Source organism: Leuciscus leuciscus, assembly GCF_965113295.1.
Source record: "Leuciscus leuciscus genome assembly, chromosome: 6".
Classification (NCBI taxonomy): domain Eukaryota; kingdom Metazoa; phylum Chordata; class Actinopteri; order Cypriniformes; family Leuciscidae; genus Leuciscus; species Leuciscus leuciscus.
Genome location: NC_138730.1, coordinates 40,989,709 through 41,009,920, shown reverse-complemented (window position 1 = coordinate 41,009,920; position 20,212 = coordinate 40,989,709). Strand labels below are relative to the sequence as shown.

The following is a 20,212-nucleotide window of genomic DNA, read 5'->3' as shown; positions in this document are numbered from 1 at the left end:
GTATTTATAGGTTTTGCATTTGGTTGGTGGGTCGGTTATTTACTTTCATAAGGTGTACAGAGTTGTTTAATCTGTATTGTGTCATTTTTCCAGCTGACTGGGTTGCTATAGTTACAAATAACTATGTCCTCTTTACAATACATGGTTAGAGCCTGCATTTCAAACGATGTCACTTCCTCCTGACTGCAGTTGTTGCTGTGGTAGCTGTTGCTGATTGTATGGTCTTGACCACTACATGTGACGTTCACAATACAGGAGTTAACACTGATCATGGTGATGTTCCAGTTCAGGACAGGAGAATCCACTGGATCTGAAACACATATTTAAGAAAACTGCTGCATGACAGACCTTTTTTTTTTCTTTTTTTTTTTTTTTCTTTTTTTTTGTAGGCTACTAACTTTTTTGTGTAGCTAGTTTAAAGGTGTGACTGTACAACTTGCCCTGTTAGGGTCTGCAAAGATAATGTGCATTTTCTACATACAGAAAACACTGAAACAGTGCAAGATTATTTAGAAGATAAAATTTCATTCAATCAGTATTTTTTAAACAGTTCCAGGAGCACATACCCTTAACTTCTAACTTTTGTTTACATAATCGTAAGTTGATGACACATAATATAGACATATAGGACTTGATCAAACAACATAGTCTTTTCAGTACATTTTTGTTATCTTGTTACTGAGATATCAAATACTGACACTTTCTTGGCTGTTCTTTTATATCCAAGAACTGATGTGAAAACATTTGTTAAAACGAGATTTGGCTTGATATTGGTTTTTAATATGGTCTTAATTGCAACTCAGACTCACCTATAACAGATACTCTGTACACAGCAGCATCTTCATTCGTAGATCCATATATTTTTGCAATGTAGAGTCCACTGTCTGTCTTCTGCATGTTCTTCAGTGTTAGAGAGAAGGTTGTTTGGTTGAAAACCACATTGTTCCTATGAATCACTGCCTCTTTGTCATCGAATGTCACAATATTTTCACTTTTTTCATTCATCCAGACCAAGGAAAAGAAATCTGGTGGTACATTAGCCTGTATGTCCAGTTGAATAGAACTTCCTGTCTGCACAGAGACAGTATTTTCGGCATTGCACATGAATGCTAAAAACAGAGAGGATAATGCAAAATATGTAATAAATGTAATTTAGTAAGCTCCCATTCCACCAAAAGCTTAATTAATTACTGTATATTCTCTCTGTCCATTTATGCAGTAATATAAAGAGAAGGATTTTCGTACCTGTATTGAAGATCAGCACGGCCATGAAGATCATGAGCAGATGACCAAAAGCCATTGCAATAAACTGCCTGTCCTGCTGTGGTTATATTATAGAAAACTGAGTGTTTTATATCACCTTATTAAAACTGTCCAGGCAGTGTCACTTACCTTGGAATATATAACATACAATCAACTATATACATCTATATATGTTGTCTTTTCTAAAATTTTTTGCCTATTTAAAACTCTTTTCAAGCATCATATATGTTTGAAAAGTCCTGTTGAATAACTAGAATTGCTACCGTGTCAAAAACCTGCTGAGAAAAGAGAGAGGAACTTGTGTTCTTCAAGTCGTGACCACATATTCTACCACAGGAACTAGCTCTAGTTGTGAGAGCAAGTGTGGCTATGTATATCTAAGTTCAGATCTTAAAGTTTCTTTAAAATACTGATCTAAGCTCTTGTCTTCATCTCTGTACTTCATAGATCTGATGTTTCATATGTATTCTTTGGAAAAAAGATGAGATTTTAAGATGAACTTTAAATGAACTAAACTGCATATTTAAATGCATAATTATTATGTCATGTTTAAAGTGAGCAATAAATGCCAGCTACTATGTTTAAAAGGAAAATACATGTGATCTGATTATATTGGATGAGTTTTTTATGTTATGTAGCCCCTGTGCATAAAAGCTTCAATGTACTGTAACTGGTGCATCTCGTGTGCTTTACAACTGCAAACAACAAAATCACACTGACAAATGAAACATAAAAAAAACGCATTTATTTCATGCAGGTGATCATGCCGCTTCACTTCCTGGGCTGCGTTTTACTCCACTTTTAAACATACACTTGTGAACCTCCCTAAGCACTGTGGTACTCTGTACGAATATGCATTTGACAATAAACTTGAACTGAACACTTCCTCTCGGAGGAATCCCCATGCACCGCCATTTTGAAGTGCGTTAAATTTCGGGCCTTTCCAAATACCCACACATGCGGTCTTTGTAGCCTACTTATGTACTTACATGATGTATTTCCTGGATTTGGCCCAAGTGTTCAACTCGTGAAGACTGCAAGTGTGTGCAGAACTTTTGATAACCCGATAGGACACACTTATAGTGTTGCAAAAATGCAAACGATTACAGAGCTTTATTTTGATTTTCAGTACTTTTCATATTAAAATTAAAAACTTCTAAATGTCTGGTCAGTAGTCCCTGTAACAGAAGACACAATTTAAAATTGTGGTGCTACTAAAAAAAGCAGTTGCAAATGTTGTACAATATACACATAGCCCACTCATCTTTTCACCAATAAAATAACACTTAAACAATTTGTTTTACTACCAAACTACATGTAATATATGATTAATCTAATTTACAGTGAAATATTTTCTTTGCAATCTCACGATTTCGGGGCATGCGATTTCCCAAACCGAATGCATGATGGGATACGCTTGACCTCTATGCAGTATTCAAGAAAGCGTGGGTTTAGTGTGCATTAAGGGCACTGTGCTTTGGCATTTTTTAGACATGGGACAGTCTTGCGCACTTACTTCCTGTCGCATGCATGCGCTCTCAAGTGGCAAAGACCACAAGTGTGAGTATTTGGAAAGGTCCTTCTTCAAGTGGATGAGGGAAGTTTATTTGGAGAGATGCTCGACCCCTTGATTTTGACAGTCTTCAGGCAGCTGAGCAGCTCCACAGACCACAATGCAACATGATTGTGACATTACAACAGCAACTCGCATTGCTCTTCCTTAACTCTTTCCCCGCCATTGTTTTTTCTTTTGTTTTTTTTAAGTTGTCAGCCAGAACCAGCATTTTTGATAATTTTCACAAAACTGGCCCCCAGAATATTTTGATGTACGAATATCTGAACATACAAATATGTGTATTAAAGGAGACATATAATGCTTTTAAATCGTTCCTTTTTACATATAAATCATACATTTGTGGTCTATATAAAGCGGAACTGCAATGCTTGGGTCTGAATTCCTCATTATTATAGCTCCACAGGCCCCTTTTCAACCCCTTTTCTGATGTGCGTCTGAGAGCAACTCGTTTTGGTGCGGTCTCTTTAAATGCAATAGAGAGCCTAAGTCCCTCCCCTTCCGGTTGACCACCATGGGACCTTAACTCGGAAAAATATTGTATGGTAGTCAATGGCGAGAGACAACAAATATTTTGATCTCGTTTGAACTGTGCCCTGAATTACACATATGATGTTTGTCAATTTAAAAGATACATTTTAAAGTCAAGAAAGTCGCAATTTGATGTAAAACGTACTCGGTTACTAACGTAACCTCGGTTCTCTCTAGAAGAGGGAACGAGTACTGCGTAAGATATCTTACGCTAGGGGAAAATCCTTTTCCGCGAGATATTGAAGCCAAAAATTATCCTTAATTTTGTAATAATGCAAAACGCGTTGCAGCAGCAATGCAGACATAGGCGAGACAGCTCGCGCGCCTATTGGCTGCTCTGCGGCAACTGCAGCAGCCTATCGAGCGAGGCCTGGCGTGACGTCAGACCCAATCAGGGCACTTCGCGCCCGCTGCGTCACGTCCCGCCGAAATGGGCGTGGTCTAGGCCTATAAATATCGCTCGCAGGCAGCTATTATCTGGTTTTTCATCATCGAAGCAACCAGAGCGTGTGCATGCACGGCAAGATACGCAGTACTCGTTCCCTCTTCTAGAGAGAACCGAGGTTACGTTAGTAACCGAGTACGTTCTCTTACGAGAGGTCTCTCGTACTGCGTAAGATATCTTACGCTAGGGGACCCAGTGTAAAACGCCGTGCATGCTGAGATCTGACACCAAAGACCCAAGGGCGAAAGCCCGGGGTACATATAGTGCACAATCACTCAGTGGACTCACAGAGAGTCCGGGAAGAAGGAGGGGTGCAGCCTCACTTTTCCACATAAAGTAGCGTCGAAGGGACGCAAATTTCATCATACAGACAGGGCGGGGTACGGCCTGAACTGATGGGAAAAAATGTGGGTCTTACACAGTTTGCCCAGCTTTAAACTGTCGAAAATTGAGCTGTGCTCAGTAAACGCAGCATTCTGAGCTGAACGCATCAGGTCAGATAATACTGGTAGTTTAGACCGACAGCAGCCTGGCCTGCAGGGCGGGAACCTCTAGGTTATAAAACCTTATAAATGTAGACGGGGAGGCCCAGCCTGCCGCCATACAAATATCTTGCAAGGCAATCCCACTTGACCAGGCCCACGAAGAGGCCATGCCTCTCGTGGAATGCGCTCTGACACCCAAAGGGCACTGCATGCCCTTGGAGGCGTATGCCAGCGCTATAGCATCAACTATCCATCTGGATAGGCTCTGTTTCGACGCGGCTAGTCCCTTAGAACGTCCGCTAAACGAAACAAAGAGCTGTTCCGTCTGTCTGAAAAACAGACGAGCGAGACACATAAGCTCGTAATGCCCTGACTGGGCAAAGGAGGCTCGCGTCTCTTTCCTCATCAGGGACCGGTAGGGCTGACAGAGAGATAATCTGCGCCCTAAACGGTGTGTTGAGGGATTTTGGAACATAACCGTGCTTAGGTTTGAGTATAACTTTTGAGTCATTGGGCCCAAACTCCATGCACGCCGCGCTCACAGAGAGCGCGTGCAGATCCCCTATGCGCTTCACTGAAGCGAGAGCCAGCAAAAACACCGTTTTGAAAGACAGGTGTTTCAAATCGATTGACTGTAAAGGCTCAAATGGCGCACCTTTCATGGCTTCCAGAACCGTAGAAAGGTCCCATACGGGGACTGAGGGAGGTCTGGGAGGATTCAGTCTCTTAGCTCCTCTAAGGAAGCGGATGACTAAATCGTTCCTTCCTATTGACTGACCAAGCGTTGTTTCTGAGAACGCTGCTATAGCCGCCACATAAACTTTGAGCGTGGAGGGGGCCCTGCCCCCATCCAACAGCTCTTGTAGGAAGGAAAACACCTCCGTCACATCACAGTTTGTGGGTGACACACCACGGGCTGTGCACCAGCCCGAAAACACTGACCATTTCGAAGAATAGAGTCGTCTTGTAGACGGAGCTCTAGCCTGCGTGATCGTGTTTAATACTCCTTTAGGGAGTCCAACATGTACCCGTTGATGGCCCAGACATGAAGGGACCATAGTTCCGGGTGAGGATGCCAGATCGAGCCGCGGGCCTGTGAGAGGAGATCTCTCCTCACTGGTACTGGCCACGGGGCAGTACTTGCTAACTGCATCACGGCTGGGAACCAAGGTTGGTTTTTCCAGAACGGTGCTACCAGCAGTACTGAGCATCCTTCTTCCCTGATCCGTTCTATCACCTGAGGCAGGAGAGAGACGGGGGGAAAAGCATAGAGCGGGCGGCGGGGCCACACATGGGCCAGCGCGCTCCTGCTCTTGGAGAAAAATTCTTGACAGTGAGCGTTTTCTTGAGACGCAAACAGGTCCACTTCCGCTCTGCCGAATTTCTTCCACAGCAGTTGGACTGTCTGTGGGTGTAGAGACCATTCGCCTGCCGGAACATTGTTCCTGGACAGTCTGTCTGGTCCTATATTCATGATCCCTGGCACGTGCGCTGCTCTGAGCGAGCGCAGGTTGCACTGAGCCCATACCAGGAGGCGTTCTGCCAGCCTGTACAGTTTCTCGGATCTGATGCCGCCCTGGCGATTTATGTAGGACACCACAGACATGTTGTCCGAACGGACCAAGACGTGGTGACCTTTTATTTGGGGACAAAAACGCGTCAGTGCGTTGTCTACTGCCAGCATTTCGAGGCAGTTTATGTGCAGGAGCTTCTCCCGTTCTGACCACTGGCCGAAGAACGGTCTGCCCTCGAGCAGCGCTCCCCATCCCGAGGTGGACGCGTCCGTGGACACCACTTTCACCCTCGAGGAAGTCCCCAGGCTTACACCTGATTGGTACCAGTCGTTCGCTTTCCAGGGTTTCAGAGCTGTAACGCATTTCTGATTGACCCTGAGGCGAAGCAAACCGGGTGCCCACGCTTCGCGTGGGACTCGCGCTTTCAGCCAAAACTGCAGCGGGCGCATGCGGAGCAGACCCAGCTGGAGCACTGACGATGCTGAGGCCATGAGACCTAGCATCTTCTGAAATCTCTTGAGCGGGACAGACGCGCCGCAGCGAAAAGAGTTCGCTGTGCGTCGAATGTCTACCGCGCGCTGTTGTGATAGTCGCGCTATCATGGATAGTGAGTCCAGTTCTGTGCCCAGGAAAGATATTTTCTGACTGGGAGACAGGGAGCTCTTCGCCCAATTGACACTCAGACCCAAATCCTCGAGGTGATCGAGTAAAATGGTCGTGTGTTCTATGAGCACTGCGCGAGATTGCGCTAGAATCAGCCAATCGTCCAAATAGTTCAGCACTCGCATGCCTCTCATTCTGAGGGGTGCGAGCGCCGCATCCATGCACTTCGTAAATGTACGGGGTGCTAGGGACAAACCGAACGGCAGGACTGTGTACTGATATGCCTGGCCCTCGAAGGCGAATCTCAAATATCGCCTGTGACGTGACGCTATCTGTATTTGAAAACACGCGTCTTTCAGATCTATTGACACAAACCAATCTCCTTGGCGAATCTGCACAAGGATTTGCCTGGTCGTGAGCATCCTGAACTGTCGCTTCACAAGCACTTTGTTCAGTTGCCTTAGATCTAGTATGGGTCTGAGACCCCCGTCTTTTTTCGGTACCAGGAAGTATCTGCTGTATAGCCCTCCCTCGCTCTGATCTTGAGAGAGAGGTTCTATGGCCCCTTTGCTCAATAGTTTCGTCACCTCGGCTCGAAGTAGATGTGCTACTTCTGCTTTTACCGTGGTCTCGACGCGCGCCACATAGCGGCGAGGGCGTCGGCGAAACTGCAGCGAATAGCCTCTTTCTATAATGTTCAGCACCCACTTCGAAACCCCGGGTAGCTTTGCCCATGCGTCTGCATGGATAGCTAGGGGTCGAATACGAAGCGCGCTCCGCTCGCTCAGCGATGGAGAAGCTTCGGTGTGCTGTAACACAAGCGTGTCGCTCGTGACATTTGAGGCATGGGGCGCGCTGATGACAGCGGGCAGATTGCCCGCGCTCGACTCCTCTGCGGTGGTTAACCGCGAGGGGGAGGGCTGGGCGGTTCCCGTGGGAACTGTCATGTCTATGTGTGGATGTGGGCGCGGGACAGCGGGCACATTTATCACACCGAAAGCATCGTTCGCTTGCGTGAAGCGAGTGCACGTTGGTTTCGTTTTTACAGAAACCGTGAGACATGCATAACGTGGTGTTAGTGGGCACATTCACCATGTTTGAAGCGCAATCGGTCTGAGCCGATTCATGTGCGCGAGCCCTGTGTGACGGGCTGTGCTTGTGTGTAGAGATGGGCACTGGGCAGTGGGCATTCTTCTTACACATAAAGCACCATCGGCCGTGGCCGGGACACCAGAAAAAATTCACACTTATGGGATTTATCTGGGTAGCCGTAAAAACGGCGTTTGTGTGCAGGCAAGCGGGTGACAGAACCGACTTGTTTACTGCAGGATACACTGGAACAGTCACATTTACTGGAACTGAACGAGCGAGAAGTTGCCATAGAAACAGAGAGCGTCAACATGCTGGCGTTTATTGCAGGCCTGCGTGCATTACAACAGGCTTGTTCACTGCAATATTGACATTTCCAGTCGCCTGAATTCCAGAGGGGAATGGGAAATGTATAGGAAAAAGGAGGTTGGTCCGTCCGCAGCGGGACCAGAAAAACTCCCTTTTTTCCTTACGCCAGTGACGCACGGAACACCATAGAAACGGTGTTTGGGTGCAGGCGAGCGGGTTGTACAACGCGCTCGTTGGCTGCAAAATACACATCTGCAGTCGCCTTTTCAGGGAACTGACAGAGCGAGCATTGACGGCATCATTTTATCTGCCGGTAGACCCGGGGATCGAACGCGGGTCTCTCGCGTGCAAAAACCTGAGAGTCTGCCACTGGGCCACAGGGGGAGACACATTGTAACTCAGTTAGCGCGAGTATTATAAGAGAGCGTCAACGTGCTGGCGTTTGTTTGCAGGCATGCGTGTATTACAACAGGCTTGCTCACTGCAATACAGACATTTCCAGTCGCCCGAACTTCAGAGGGGAATGAGAAATGTACGAGAAAGACGAGGTCGGTCCATCCGCGGGGGGACCAGAAAACGCTCTTTTCTCCTTTCGCCAGTGACGCACGGAAACCATAGAAACGGTGTTTGGGTGCAGGCGAGCGGGTTGTGCAACGCGCTCGTTGGCTGCAAAATGCACGTCTGCAGTCGCTTTTCAGGGAACTGACAGAGCGAAGCATTGGCGGCATAATTTTAACTGCCGCTAGACCGGGATTCGAACTCCGGTCCCTCGTGGGAAAAACCAATGATTCCGCCACTGAGCCACAGGGGGGGAACGCAAAGGTTTTCGGATGCACGAGCATATAAGAGCGTCACATGCTTTCTTCGGCGTATGCTTGCAGGCGCGCTTGTATTAAAACAGGCTCGCCTGCTGCAATATTGATATTTCCAGTCGCATGATCAGGGAACTGGGAATATGTATGAGAAATTGAAGGTCAGTCCATCCTCGGAGGGACTAAAAAACACATCTTTCTCCTTTCGCCGGTGAGTGACGCATGAATGGGGCGCAGAAGGCAGGGTAGCTTTCTTATAACGTAAAGAAAAACTAACCCCGACCGTCCGCTTCCAGCCTCCCTTGTGAGCGGCGCAGTTTGCGCGGCTTGAACAGAGGGAGAGAGAAAGCTAGCCCCGTGACCGCCCGCTCCTGACATCCTCTGTGAGCGGCGCGGTGTGCGCGGCTCGAACAGAGGGAGAACAGGTATCGTCCCCCAAGCAGGCAAGGCAAGCGGGCGAACCGGCAAGCTTTGCGGGTTGGGGGGGGGGGCGGAGGAGCAGTCTCGGAGAAGGATGCCAGGTGAGTCCTCAGAGTCACCATAGGCAGTACCTAACTCGCAGTGAGGGCAGTCGCCGTCAGCGAGTGCGAGAGCTGCGTGATCAGGAAAAGGGGCGTCTTGAAAAAGACGCCCAGCTCTTTTAGTGCAATGGGAGTGTGTGTCGCGGCGGCGAGCACACACACATACATAAACACAGTAGCAGAGAAAGGATATAATGCCGGAAAGCGCAGCAGGAAGGCAAGGAAGGCGGCGCGGCCAGCGACTTCAGTGACTCGTCCCGCTGAAGGTGCTCTCTCTCGACGGCGCGGCTTCTAATCCAGCTCCAGCGATGCGTGTGCTTCGCTTGAAGGATGAAAAATCAGATAATAGCTGCCTGCGAGCGATATTTATAGGCGTAGACCACGCCCATTTCGGCGGGACGTGACGCAGCGGGCGCGAAGTGCCCTGATTGGGTCTGACGTCACGCCAGGCCTCGCTCGATAGGCTGCTGCAGTTGCCGCAGAGCAGCCAATAGGCGCGCGAGCTGTCTCGCCTATGTCTGCATTGCTGCTGCAACGCGTTTTGCATTATTACAAAATTAAGGATAATTTTTGGCTTCAATATCTCGCGGAAAAGGATTTTCCCCTAGCGTAAGATATCTTACGCAGTACGAGAGACCTCTCGTAAGAGAACTGTTGAGGTATAAGACTGTGAAAATACGTAATTACAAACACTACAAACCCAAAAGGCGCACATGTTACGTCATACCCTTTCTCTCAATGAATGAAGCTAACTTTACTGAAGCTATTGTCTGTCATTTTTTTCTATATTTTTTTTTATTTTTTTTATTTTTTTATAAAGCTTTATTAAATTCTTATAAAATACAGACAGCAAATTTAAGAACAAAATACAGATATAACATATAGCGAGAACAAAGCAAAACAGAAAAAAAAAATTTAATAAAAAGAAATTAATAAAAAAAAATAAAAAAAAACACGAGAGTATTTCATGTAAACAGTTTTTGGGATTTACAGATGTCAATAGTCCTTAGAGCCTTTGTGTTTTTTGACAAAGAGATAGTCATCATATATTGTTCAAGTTCTTTCTTCAGTAGAAAGAGTTCAGGCTTTCTATTGGTGAATTTGCTCTTGTGTATATGAAATTTTGCTAAAAATAAAAACAGATTTATAAAATAAAAGGCATTACCATCTTTGTGATTAAAGTGATGAAAACCAAAAATAACATTCTTAAAATAAAGGTGAAAATCAGAAAATACAAAATCAGCAACAAACTTTTGGAAGTCCCTCCAGAATTTGTAAGTGAATTCACATGACCAAAATAAGTGGGTAAATGTTTCAGGTTGCTCTTGGCAGAAAGAGCAGTTAACATTTATATTAGACTTAAATTTTGATAGATAATGTCTTGCAGGGTAGAATTTGTGTATCAGTTTAAATGAAATCTCTTTAATTTTATTTGTTAATAAGAACTTTTGAGGTAAAGTCCAAACTTTTTTCCACTCAATATCAGCCACAAAATTAGACCAATAAAATGTGGCTGGTGGGATAGAAACTAGAGCATCCTGAAACATAGATCTTATCTTGGAGTTCAGACGCTTACCAGATGAAAAGCAAATCTTACCAAGAGAAGACTGACACACATCAGGAGGAATGAATGATAAGGGAGGAGAGCTGTAGGAGCACCTGAATAACATGCACAGACCAGACGGGATAGCATCAAATACCACAGAAAATTCTCTAGGCGTTATTGGTACATTATATCTCCTAAGAAATTCAGAGTAATTGTACAATAAGCCATCTTCTTTGAACAGTTGACTAACCAAAACAATTCCGTTGCTAAACCAATTATCCAAAAATAATGTTTTGTTCTTATAAACAATATTACAGTTATTCCAAATAAAACAGCTTTGTGGAGAGAAATTATGCTTGTAAACCAATGTCCATGCTAAGAGAACCTGTTGATGGAAATGAGAAAGTTTCAGTGGTATTTTTGGAATGCTATAATTGCATAGCAGCAGGAAGTTAAGGCCACCTAAATTTGAGAATACGAAATGAGAAATAAAAATGGATGTGGGGTTTTTCAAGTAGTTTTTGATCCAGTTTATTTTGAAGGTGTTATTAAGTGCACCAAAATCGATAAAATTCAAACCACCTTTGTCACAGGGGCTTAAAGTGACAGATTTTCGTAGGTAGTGGGTTTTATTCTTCCATAAAAAATTGTGTAAGACTTTGTTAATTGATTTACAAGTAGTGTTATCAACATGTAAAGATTGAGCAGTATAGGTTAGACGAGAGAGCCTTTCCTTCAGCCTTTGAAAGCAGAACTCTGCCCTTCAAAGACAAGTCTCTCTGGAGCCAGTGATTAAGGATTTTTTGGGGTTTTTCTATAATGGGAGTGAAGTTTATAGCGCTTCTGGGTTGCTCATTTTTAGTGATTTGAATACCAAGATATGTTACAGAGTTTTTTACATGGATTCCATGAATTGAGGCCGCCAAGCAGGCTTTAACAGGCAAAAGTTCACATTTATTTAGATTAAGGGAGAGTCCGGAGGCTTTAGAAAAGGATTGGATAGTGTCGACTGCCGCCGATTCTTGAGATGCATCTCTGAGAAATAGAGCAGTGTCATCTGCAAGCTGGCTTATGAGTATTTCTCTGTTAGCAATGACCAAGCCCTTTAACGGACTAAGTTTGATGTGTGAACTAAGGAGTTGTACAGAAAGGAGAAATAGATACACTGATAGGGGGCACCCCTGCCTCACTCCACGCTTCAGGGAAAATCTGGGGGAAGTACCGCTAGCAAGCTTTATAGAACTATTACTATTGGAATATAACATCTGAACTGCATTGCAAAAGGATTGACCAAAGCCAAATTTGAAGAGTTCAGATGCAAAAGCCTCTAAATGCCATCTGAAATTTTCTTATAGAATGATCATTTTTATCAAGCTTGTATATTTAAGTTCAGTAATTTCACTTAAATGACAATTAATAGGTAATCTTCATTGCCATTTAAGTGAAATTATTGAATTTAAATATACGAGCTTGCTAAAAATGATCATTCTATATGAAAATTTCAAATGGCATTTAGAGGCTTTTGCATCTGAACTCTTCATTTATTCAAAGCCGTAATAATAAAATCATGTTCCAGGGTGTCAAAAGCCTTATAGAAATCAAGAAAAAGAATAAAACTGTCATCTTGTACAAGTTCTGAGTAATCCATTATATCTAAAATTAGTCTTATGTTGTTAGAAATATGACGATTCTGCATAAAACCAGATTGACTCTCATCAATGACTGTATCTAAAATAGGTTTTACTCTATTTGCAAGAATCAGTGCTAGTATCTTATAATCATTATTCAATAAAGAGATTGGTCGCCAATTATCTAAGAGCAGAGGGTCCTTTCTTGGTTTCGGAATCAGGGTGATTAGTCCCTGACATAAAGTGGGAGGGAGTGCACCCCTATCAATGCTTTCCTTAAAGACTTCCAAAAGAAATGGGGCTAAGCTGTCAGAGAATTGTTTATAAAGCTCGGCAGTAAGGCCATCTGTCCCGGGGGACTTGTTTAGCTTAAGATACTTTATAGCATCTGTGACTTCATTCAGGGAAATTACCCTGTCACAAAACTCACTATCAGCCTCATTCAGCTGGGTGATATTATTTACAGAATTAAAAAAGGAAAAAGCAGCTTGAGGGCAATACTTGGAAGAGTAAAGTTTACTGTAAAAATCTGCACAATATTTTGCAATGGTGCTCTGATCATTAGAAATTGTCCCGTTAATATTTCATTTTAGAATAGAATTAGTGTTGGATTGATGTTTCTCCAGTCTGAAAAAGTAAGCCGAATTCTGCTCACCTTTTTCAAGCCACTTTTTGCGAGACCGGACAAATGCTCCTTCAGCTTTGCGCTTATAAATCTCATCCAACCTATGCTGCCAGTCATTTAGTTCAGTCTTATCAGATTCGCTGAAAGCCTCTATCGGTTTGGAAGTAAAAAAAGCAATATTCTCTATTACCTCTGTCTCCTCAGCCCTTCTTCTCCTTGCTAACTCAATGCAGTATTTTCTAAAAAATTTACCAAGTTCATATTTCAGAAGCTCCCAGTTATTACAGAATATCTTTTCAGCTAAAGCTTTGCTCCAATAATGTTTTATCAGATTATGAACTTCGGTAATCACTTCTTTATGCTCGAGGATAGTACTGTTAAGCTTCCAATATGAAGACTTAGCACAAGAGGAGGAGGACAAAGGGACAGATAAATGAATTGTTTTGTGATCTGAAAGTGGCATAGGAAAAATATCTGTTTTAACTTCCTTCAAATCTTTTGAAATAAGCCAATAGTCGATGCGCGAGTGACTGGTCTGTGTCTTGTTGCACCAAGTATATGCTCTTTGAGCCGGATGCGAGTCCCTCCAGGAATCAGCCAAATCAAATCTTTGTGCAAATAGCCTTATATGTGAGGTAGAGGAGTCTGAACTTCTAGAGGGCCATCTATCCATACTGTTGTCCAACACAGTGTTGAAGTCGCAACCAAAGATTATGAAAGAATCTGGATATTTGGATAACCAGTACAGCAAACGCTCTTCCAACTTGTCAAAAAAGATATTATTCTCTGTTTGATAGTTGAAGCCATACACATTGACTAGAATATAAAGGGACTGTGCAGCCTCGAGTATTAAAAAAATGTAATGGCCATTTTTATCGCAGTCAGAGATCAAAATTTTCCCATTAAATCTGCGTTTCAGTATACAAACACCTGCAGCCCGCTCTGTGCCATGGGACATCCACAAATCATCACCCCACTGCAACCTCCAGAAAGATTTGTCTTGTTCTGTTGAGTGGGACTCTTGTATAAAGCAAAAATCTATGTTAAACTGCTTGCAAAACAAAAATACGGCTTTACGTTTAATGTTGTTTCTTAAACCTCTGTAAAAAGATGTAAAAAAACCTATGTAAAAAGACATAAGGATAGAATTAAGATAAAAAAAAATAAATAAGAAAAAAAAAAAGAAAAAAATGAAAACTTAGACCGAATAAGCAAAAGAGTAGTTAAGTTGAAAACCTGTGGTCACTTAAGAGAGTACTGTAGAAGGTGAGAACTGCAAACCCTATGGGGAAATGTGAACTTAGAACATAGCAAGAAATAGTAGTAAGTTAAGCTAATGTGGCACATGTACCATCTCAAATAATTATACATTTGAAGAGAACAAACAATTAAACCTCTCACTCTTTATAGAAAGAAAAAACAAAAACCTCGCTCAATAAAAAGGCTGCTGTTCAGCTCTGTCAGGAGCAATAATCAAAGTGCTGCATGCCTACTTAAATTAAAGGGCATAATATTATCAACAAAAGTACAGCAGTTAAATTCTAATCGGCTCTTTAGCGCGATTGCATACAAAATCAGATAATAAAGAGAAGAAAAATAAAAAATAATGTGAGAGATAGTAAAGACAGCTAAGCCATATTTTACTCCAGTTTGTAGCTACCTTGTGCCATCACAGAACCAGTCACTGAGGTGGAAAAATTTCTTTCCCATTCACGAACGCGCGTCCTCCAACGAAGAATGCCAGCTTGTTCTCCTTGCGTGCTTTATCCACGGCTGGCCAGAGTCGGTTTCTCCGGGCGCGGTCATCAGCTGACAGGTCTTCCGCCAGCTTCAAGTTGTTGTCTTTCAAGAAGGTTGACTTCTTGGCAGAACGCCAGACAGCATCACGGTAAATCCTGGATGTAAATTGAATAATGACTCCTCTAGGTTGGTTGTTGCTGGGTTTCATGGGGCCGAGTCGGTGTACCGTGTCAACGACATCTGGAAGTTTATCTTTTGCCTCCGGTAAAACAGACTGACAGACCTGGATAACTTCTTGCCGCACGTCTTGCTTCTCCTCGGCTAGGCCGTAAAGTTTAAGATTCCAACGGCGCGAGTAGCTCTCAAGATGAGAGATGCGTCTCTCCTGTGCTTCGGCGTTTGTCTGACATTTTTCGACTTGCGTTTCCATATTGGCAACTCTGTCTTTCATGTCATTTATCTCGGCACAGACAGCATCAAAAGACTCTCTCACAGCTGTGATATGTTTAGTGTTCTCTTGAACAGCCTTTTTCATCTCGGAGATCACTATGGAGTTGCCGCTAACCATTTTTTCGAGAGTATCTGACCTCGAGTTAATCAGCTTGGTAAGTGACGAGAGCTGGGAGAGAACGGTAGATGCTTCTGTGTCCATAACTTTTCTTATCTTACCAGCAGGAGAGGCACATGGTGTGATAGGGAGAGAAGGAAAGTCTTCTTCCATGAGGACATGTTGTGATGGGTCGGAAGTTGCTTCCAAATAGTCATGCATGGAGTCGATAAGAGTATTTTTAGCGTCGGCAGGCTTATCAGGAGTGGAAGTTGGCTTTGCTGATTTGCTAACATTAGCAGGCTTGCTAACAGAGCCGGTATTAGCTAACGACTTCTTGGGTTCAGTCTTTCTCTTCTCTGTTTTGCTCATTTTGGTCCGTGGACAACAGCCAAAAGTTGCAGTGAGCAGTAATTGTCAAAAAAAAAAAAACGCAATAAAGTATATGTTCACCCTATTCAATATAATTATAACAGCTAGGTTTGCAGAGCTCAACCAGAAGTGTCTGCTCAGAGCGCCATCTTGGCCTCGAACCGCTGTCTCTCAAGAGCCTTTTTTTCTATAGTCTTACCTTATAATCGTAACGTTATGCCGTCATGCCTGAGTGTTTTGTACCAGACTGCACACAGACTGTTGGTGATGTACATAGAGCGAGACGAGAGATGTAGTTCATTGCGCGATTTTCACATAAAACTAAATGTTACTCTTCTGTTTTATGACAAACTGCGACTTTCTTGACTTTCAAAATTATCTTTTAAATTGACAAACATCATATGTGTAATTCAGGGCACAGTTCAGACGGAATAAAAAGATAAGTTGTCTCTCGCCATTGACTACCATACATATTTTTTCCGACATAAGGTCCCATGAGCCGGAAGCGGAGGGGAGGGACTTAGGCTCTCTATTGAAAGTAACACTTCATAGCCAGGGCCGGCGCGTCCATATAGGCGAACTAGGCAATTGCCTAGAGCGGCACTTTTGTAAGGGCGGCAAAATGTGTGCCAATCGGGAATGAACAATTCACAAAATAGGCTATATGATTTGCTGAGCTGCCGCTGCGCCGCCCTGCGCCGCCCCGCGCCGCCCCGCCCCCTGCTCTCACGAGTCATGACTCATGACTGAGTGATGAGAAGTTCGGATAATTTTACTGACTCTCTTGTTCGATCTCGTTCATAAAAATGAACGAATCTTTATTTGAGTCATTTCGTTAAATTAAGTGGCTTTAAATGTTACACAGCCAAAATCCCCGATCACATCCACCTACGCATAGTATACCGGTATGTATATATTTGCTTCCTCTTGGCCTAAAGTGTTCCTGCAACGGGAGTGTTCTCTGGCTAGCGCAGAACAGCGGAGTTTGTATGGACAGAAGTGCATGCCTGAGCTTGCGTTTTGGGTTAAAGCAGCACTAGGTAACTTTTCAACCTTCATAATATATTTCCAAGACTCTTGTGATGGTACATCGACTTACAATAGGTTGAATGACATGTCTGCCATAGCCTGACGGGGTCTGTATCGTTTTTAATCGTACTTTTAAACTTCGGGGTTCGGGTAGTAACCCCCGCACACACAAAAGAACTACAAAATTCGACTGCTTTACGGCATAGGCTACCTCACTTCCCCCAACACGTCCTCACATGCTGTTGGACTTGTAAGTATATTGCTTATATTGTATATCACTCGGACAAGCTTTCACTCGTTGGTGTGAGCTAAAAAGCACCTGGCGTTCTTGTTGATGGATTAGTAACTTAGACATCTTCGGAGGCTAGCTGTGCTTGTTCGATGTCCGACGATTTGTAACGCGTTGTGTTTATTCCCCAATCGAACTCGTGTAACTGTCTGTCACACGTTCTACCGTCCACAGCATTACTTGATAGACAAAAATAGGACAAGAATGAGCATCAAATAGAAACAACCAGCTTACGGGGTGTTCGAGGCACACATACAATACAGACTGCCGACAGTTAAACAGGGCGCGCGCAGCTCTTAAAGGGGCCACACCTTATTTCCACTCGTTACAGCTTCCATCCGACTGAACAGGGACCGGTATACAGGGGGGAGGGGATCAGGCCGTGAGTGAAGAGACTGCTCTGCGTGAGTGGTATTTACGACAGTAACGTTAAATACAAGTAGTCCACAGCGACTCTAGGGGTCGTTGTTTGACCAAAACGGAAATCTTACCTAGTGGGGCTTTAAGCTGCGTTGCTTTGACATTGTGGAAAATATAACAATAGAAACAAAATATAGGCAATTAGCATTTTTACCCATTATTATCAATCTAAATTAATCTCGATTTTAATTTAACTTAATTTCGTTTTTCTTTATGTAAATTTCGTTTTTCTTTATTTAAATTTCGTTTTACTTTATTTAAATTTCGTTTTTTCTTTATTTAAATTTTAAATTTTGTTTTTCTTTATTTAAATGTTTTTTTTCTTTATTTAAATTTCGTTTTTTCTTTATTGAAATTTTACATTTAGTTTTTTTCTTTATTGAAATTTTGTTTTTCTTTATTGAAATTTTGTTTTTCTTAATTTAAATCTACCCTTTACTGTGTCAGTAATTTGTTAGTCAGAAAAATATAGACTACCTTAAAGTATTGCTTAATTTAACAGACATGTGTGTGTGCGTTTTATATTGCTAGTGCAGCGTGGATAGGGGCGTCACCACTTTTGAATAAGAAACAATATCAAGACTATAAAACTCCTCAAAAAACGCGCACACTCTCAAACCTGACTGCACATCACATTTTTGACTTTATTGATTCTGCTTTTATTCCGGAGTCCCTTTTATTTTATTGCTCCGGAGTCGCATATCAGTCACAAAATGCGCCACGAGGAAGAAAAAAACATATATAGCCTAAGTCGCACTGGACTAAGTCGCTTTTTTTTTTTAAATGTATTTCTCTAAAGCGGCACTAAAAGAATGTTTTTAAACTTTCACAGAGACCTCAAACTGAAAGCACAAAGCCTGTCTTTAAATTTAATTTCGTTTTGTATTAATTGTATCTTAATTTTAATCGATGTTTCATCAACCAATTGTCTGGATTCAATAAATAAGAAGAATATATAAGCTATTAGAAAATAGATAATCAGGACACGGAGGCGCTGGCGAACCTGGAGCTCGTCTCATAAATGAACCGAAACTCACCGTGGGCCTATAAGGTAGCCTATTGCCTCACAGACCTGAGACATATATATAGCTTGAAATGTCTACTTTTAAGCAGAACAATTCAAAACGAAAGAAAACAGACTGCGCTGCTTATGTAATTCGTATGAAATGTGCATTTCTCTCTGGCGCTGCGAAGATCGCGAGTCGTCAACTTCATCTGTCTAGCCGACACTGACATAAAAAATAACTGTTTTATTAGTAAACAATTAAAATGTCTCCTGCTATATTTTACATATTTGCCTGTTCCTTACAAAACACTGACAGTGGGGTTTTTGACGGGGTTTTTTTGTTGTTTTTTTGAGCAGCTGCGGACAAATTCTTTCGACACACACACACACACACACACACACAATATTACGTAACACTCTGCGCTTATGTTTTAAAAAGATAATTTAACATATAAATAAAAAAAATTAAATAGCCCACTTAAAGTGTTTATTACAAATAAATGACTAAATGCTAAAAATTAATACATTTTAATGAACAAACATATGCGTTGCATTTACAATTCTGTGAAAACAGGGGGTGCTGCAGCACCCCCAGCACCCCCACTTCCCGCGGCCCTGTTCGGACCAGCCCTAGGGGCGGCACAAATGTTTTTCGCCTAGAGCGGCAGAAGTGCACGCGCCGGCCCTGTTCATAGCCCTCCCCCTCTCTAGGTTGCAGAGGTGACACTCGGTTCAACTCCACCCCGTTCGCCCATTTTTGTTGTTTAATACCAGAGATAAGATTATCTAGCGGCACAGAAACTTTTTATTCACACTTTATTAACAAAATGTCAACAACGGAAGACTTGTCCATCCAGCCTTACATGTTCGAGCCAGAGTCGGAGCCGGAGCGAGATGAAAATGAAGACGACGAACCTGCAGAACAACGTCTTCATATGGATGTATCGCAATGGTGTGTTACTGTATTTACATTAACTTCTCTATCCATGCCCACTACTACAATACTGCCTGTTTTACACTTTCGCCTGGCTCCGAAGAGAGAGAGTGCACGCGCGCGACCGGGTCTCTCTCTCTGCTCGATCTTTCAGTTAAACATGCGCCCTGTCACAAGCGCAGCAGTTCATCTACATTAGACGGTGTAATGAAGCGTGTGGGTTACTACATCCAACAACCGAACATTTTAACTTACCCTCTCGTAACTTCTGCATCCTTTAGCTTGGACAACAAAATTGCAGTAATAGTTGAAAAAAACGTCATAGAGAACAGAGAAATCTGAACCGGTTGAAAAATATGACCAAAACAGAATATAAAGATATCAACGAAGCACCTGAAGAGAATAATTTCAACTTTTCTGTACTTCTAAACACTCCAAATATACAACAAAATGCATTTAAGGGCTAAAAATGTGGATTTAGCATGATATGTCCCCTTTAATACAATATTTAGGCTACATTCAATATATAGTGTATACAGTATAGATTCTCTAGACATCAATCAAAACTAACTTTCCCATACACAATACATATTTTACAGCCACAATTATGCATTACACACTTTACCTATTGCAAGGTATTGTTTGTTAAAAGTTATTATTATAATTCCGTGGGAAACTCTGAGACTTGGTAACCTGGTAGGCTGTGAGTTTGGCAACTGATTGTTCTAATTATGAGATAAAGCATGTGTAAAACTTGGAAAATGTGAAAAAAAAGAAAAATACTTAAGCCCCTCCAAATGAGTTTTAACAACATTTGTGCAAAGAGAAGGAAAAAGGTGCAGTTCTGTCAGGACCACTATGGTTGAATACGACTGACAATTAGCATACAGTTTAGATTGGCAGTATGGTTCTGTTCTGGACAAGAACTCCC

General features: G+C 42.7%; 3 protein-coding genes across 7 annotated transcripts in view; 1 reads left to right on the top strand and 2 right to left on the bottom strand.

Moving 5' to 3' along the window:
- The window catches only part of LOC309501135 (CD48 antigen-like), a 57,179-nt gene extending 55,655 nt beyond the window's left edge, over positions 1-1,524 (bottom strand). For 4 of the 5 annotated variants that reach the window (XM_082173178.1, XM_082173179.1, XM_082173180.1 and 1 more), the window contains exons 1-3: positions 1,246-1,520; positions 810-1,109; positions 44-310 (exon numbers count right to left, since the gene is read on the bottom strand). In XM_082173178.1, coding sequence (XP_082029304.1) covers positions 44-310; positions 810-1,109; positions 1,246-1,300 — 622 coding nt within the window. In that variant the 5' untranslated portion in view covers positions 1,301-1,520. Of the gene's footprint in view, positions 1-43; positions 311-809; positions 1,110-1,245 lie in introns of all 5 variants that reach the window. The other variant, XM_082173177.1, reaches the window with a different exon arrangement.
- LOC309501150 (CD48 antigen-like) overlaps positions 1-20,212 on the bottom strand; it is a 134,378-nt gene that overhangs the window by 75,172 nt on the left and 38,994 nt on the right. The gene's annotated exons all lie outside the window — the stretch shown is intronic.
- Positions 1-20,212, top strand: part of LOC309501098 (uncharacterized protein) — a 147,871-nt gene that overhangs the window by 125,480 nt on the left and 2,179 nt on the right. The gene's annotated exons all lie outside the window — the stretch shown is intronic.